Source organism: Otolemur garnettii, unplaced genomic scaffold (assembly GCF_000181295.1).
Source record: "Otolemur garnettii isolate 467f Iridium unplaced genomic scaffold, OtoGar3 scaffold00100, whole genome shotgun sequence".
Classification (NCBI taxonomy): Eukaryota; Metazoa; Chordata; class Mammalia; order Primates; family Galagidae; genus Otolemur; species Otolemur garnettii.
This window is the reverse complement of record NW_003852495.1, coordinates 7,532,077-7,535,266: the sequence shown is the minus strand read 5'-3', so window position 1 is coordinate 7,535,266 and position 3,190 is coordinate 7,532,077. Positions and strand designations below refer to the sequence as shown.

Genomic DNA, 3,190 nt, shown 5'->3' with positions numbered 1-3,190 from the left:
AAAACCACAACCATGGTAGTGGAAAAACAGACCAAGTTAATTCAATACCTCTGAGAGTCTCCCTTAAAGTTAGTTTTTGTTGGCTACATTTGAGACACAGAAAGGACCCCACTGTAGAAGGCCATTTGTGTTCACTGGGATACCCTTGAGTTAAGTGAGCTCTCCCCAGGTGCTGAGGGCTCCATTAGTGGGTGAAACTCTTTGGAGCCTTCCTGATACTCAAGGATAGTAGGGTTCTCCTGTCATATAGAAAGGAACTCCAATTTTACATGCTCAGTGAAATTAGAGCATCTCAGGAAAATAATGGGGTTCACTTAAGATATGATAGCATCCCTAAGTATTCTAGCTCCATGTAGCTTTGTAGGGCCTCTTTAGGGTACAACATGAGGTTCTTGTTATTGAGGTTGCTAACTGAGGATGTCAAGACAGAGACTCCAAACCCCACTCCAGCCCCAGCCCCAGTCTTAACTCACCCCCTCTTCTTGTTCTTCTCCGTGGTGGCATCCTTTTCATTCTCTACCCGGGCAGGCTGGGCCTCTGCCCCAGCCTGGGGGGTGCCCCCGGGTACCCCTTCCTTGGCAGTTCCCTCCTTGCCACCCTCAGTCTCGCCCCAGCCCCCAGCTGAGCGACGTAGGTTTTCATAGTCAGGGTCAGGTTCTGCTGCCCGGGCTTCATCCTCAGCAGGTGGCTGCAGGCCAGGGGATGCCAGGGGGGTGGCCCCTGCAGTGCAGCGGAAATGCTGGTGGAACTGGACTGGAAGACTCAACCGCAGGAAGATCATCTCCACTAGACTATTCTGAGAGCCCCAGGTGCGGTGCGTTAGGCGCAGGCAGGGAGGTGTGTCCACAGTTCCATCCATGCGGGCCACCTGGGGGACGAAAAACACTGAGCCGGGCAAGTGGGCTAGGCCAGATCACTGGTCTAAACCTGGATACACAAGGAGCCACCATTAGGCCTTAAAGCACCTGTGTGAGAGTTAGTCAAAGCTGTCCCCTCCTCTGGGCAGCTGAGGCTCTTGGCAGGGCATATGCAGCATGGTCATGGGGTGCTTTTAGCCCTCTGTCCACTTTCATCTGGGGCTGTGTACAGTGGCAGCTCCAATTATGTGCTGGAATTACCTGGAGGAACTTCCAAAATCTACCTATACCCAGCCAGCCAGCCATTCCATAGATATTTACTAAGCACTTACTGTGTGCCAGGCATGGTGCTGGGTGCAGGGAACACATTTGGTGAACAGAACAAAACCCTTGCCCTCCTGTTCTCTCAGGGAGACTTCTGGGGAAGAGCAGCTCAGTAGGAGCAGAGTTTTGTAAAGGCTCCCCCACTGAATTTTTGTTAATTTCACTGTGTGTGGAAATACAACATTCAGAGAAATATGCATGCATTGTAAACGCACAAACCCCAGATGGAGCAATGCGACATGACCAAGGACCCCAAGACCCCCTTGATGGCCTTTTTTAGTCACTACCTTCTCATGGATAGCGAGGGGATCTGATGAGGGAAATCCATCAACCCGGCCAAAGCAAGGGGCCAGAGCTGCTGGAAGGACAGATGCCCATCACATATACTTCGGAGATGAACTTCCAAAAGTCTTCTAGGGACTCCATAAACAGCAGAAGAGGTCCCCTTTGATGTCACCCCTCAAGCTGACCTCTCCAAGGACCAGTTGCTGAGATGCCCCTGTGTACTCCTCACCAGCTAATGAATTTGCTTCCAAACCGTGTGTGTGAGATTCCCTGTTCCCAGAATCTGTTTTTTCTCTCTCCTCTCTCTCCCTCTGTCTCATAAATCCTGTTTTTGCCTTTGTTCTTTGACAACAGTCTACTGACCGGTCTTCTCTCCTCTGATCTGTATGCAAAGTAACTAACCATGTCTCTGAGTTATTCGTTCCCAGTAACCAACTTCCTGACATACCACCACCACCAGTTTTGCCTTTTCTCAAACTTCCCACAAATGAGATCCCACAGCATGTGCTCTTTTGTGTCTAGTTTCTTCCCTCGGACATTATGTCTAAGATTTGTTCACATGGTTGTGTGCATTTCATTCTCACTGCTATGTAGTGGGGCCAGTCCTTACCTCATAGTGTGGGTGTTCAAGGGGCACAGCCTCAAATTGAGGAAGGCTCTTGCTGAACCAGGTAGTGACTGGACGCTGCATGTTGATAGCAAATGGCTCAAAGCCCTCTTGGAGGCCACAGATGGCAAAGAACCGCAGGGAGCTCACATCCTGGCCCAGGTTCAGGTGACCCACCTGGCCAGGTCCCAAGCTGCAGACGGGCAGGAAGCCTGGTGGGAGGGGATGGATGGGCAGAGGTAAGGCAGCTGGGAGAGGAGATGCTGTAGAAGGGATGGGAGAACTTGAGGCAGATGGGCAGTGCAGGGTCAGGTGAGAGGGAGGAAAATCAGAATGAGGATGTGCAGGGGTCTCAGCTCACCATCCCCAATTTCAATGTCCCGGAAGGCTGTTTCAGAGCCTGAGTCGGACATGAGGACCTCGCCATTGAGAGTGAAGATAATGGTGTTCTCTGTGAGGTCGATCATGCAGCCAACAACATCACCTGACTGCCAGGGGCGCCCAAATGGCTCACTGCCCAAGTGCCAGCGCTGGCCCTGTGGGGATCCCAGGGAAGAAAAGGTGAGGAGACACACAGAGAAATGGAGAGGCAAGAAAGCAGGAAGACAGTGACATGGGAAGACATACATGGGAAGCATCAGGTTCAGGCCATGTGGGACAGAAGAGGGAACATCCCACAGTCCCATTTGCATCCATGATCTCTGGAACTTCCCTCCCCACTAATCTCTGTGTCTCATCCCCTTTGCCCAGGTTCTCTGCTATTGCGATGGCTGAGATTATGCAGACCAACAAAGTGGCAGTGGGGGGCTGGGGACAGCAGCAAGTAGAGGGACAGAAAGGAAACATGAACCTATTGATGTCCCTTATACAGGCCCATGTGTTCCCAGAATAGATGGGTAGATAATGAGATGGATGGGTGAGAATCTGGGTGTATGGCTGGATAGAAGAATTAATGGGGCTCGGCACCTGTGGCTCAAGAGGCTAAGGCGCCAGCCACATACACCTAAGGTGGCGGGTTTGAATCCAGCCCGGACCCGCCAAACAACAATAATGGCTGCAACCAAAAAAAATAGCTGGGCGTTGTGGCAGGCGCCTGTGGTCCCAGCTGCTTAGGAGG

General features: G+C 51.7%; 1 protein-coding gene across 2 annotated transcripts in view; it reads right to left on the bottom strand.

Annotated features, from left to right (window-relative positions):
• The window catches only part of RYR1 (ryanodine receptor 1), a 131,919-nt gene that overhangs the window by 96,502 nt on the left and 32,227 nt on the right, over positions 1 to 3,190 (bottom strand). For both annotated transcript variants that reach the window (XM_003796154.3, XM_003796155.3), the window contains exons 26-28: positions 2,435 to 2,609; positions 2,077 to 2,285; positions 474 to 868 (exon numbers count right to left, since the gene is read on the bottom strand). In XM_003796154.3, coding sequence (XP_003796202.1) covers positions 474 to 868; positions 2,077 to 2,285; positions 2,435 to 2,609 — 779 coding nt within the window. The remainder of the gene's footprint in view (positions 1 to 473; positions 869 to 2,076; positions 2,286 to 2,434; positions 2,610 to 3,190) is intronic.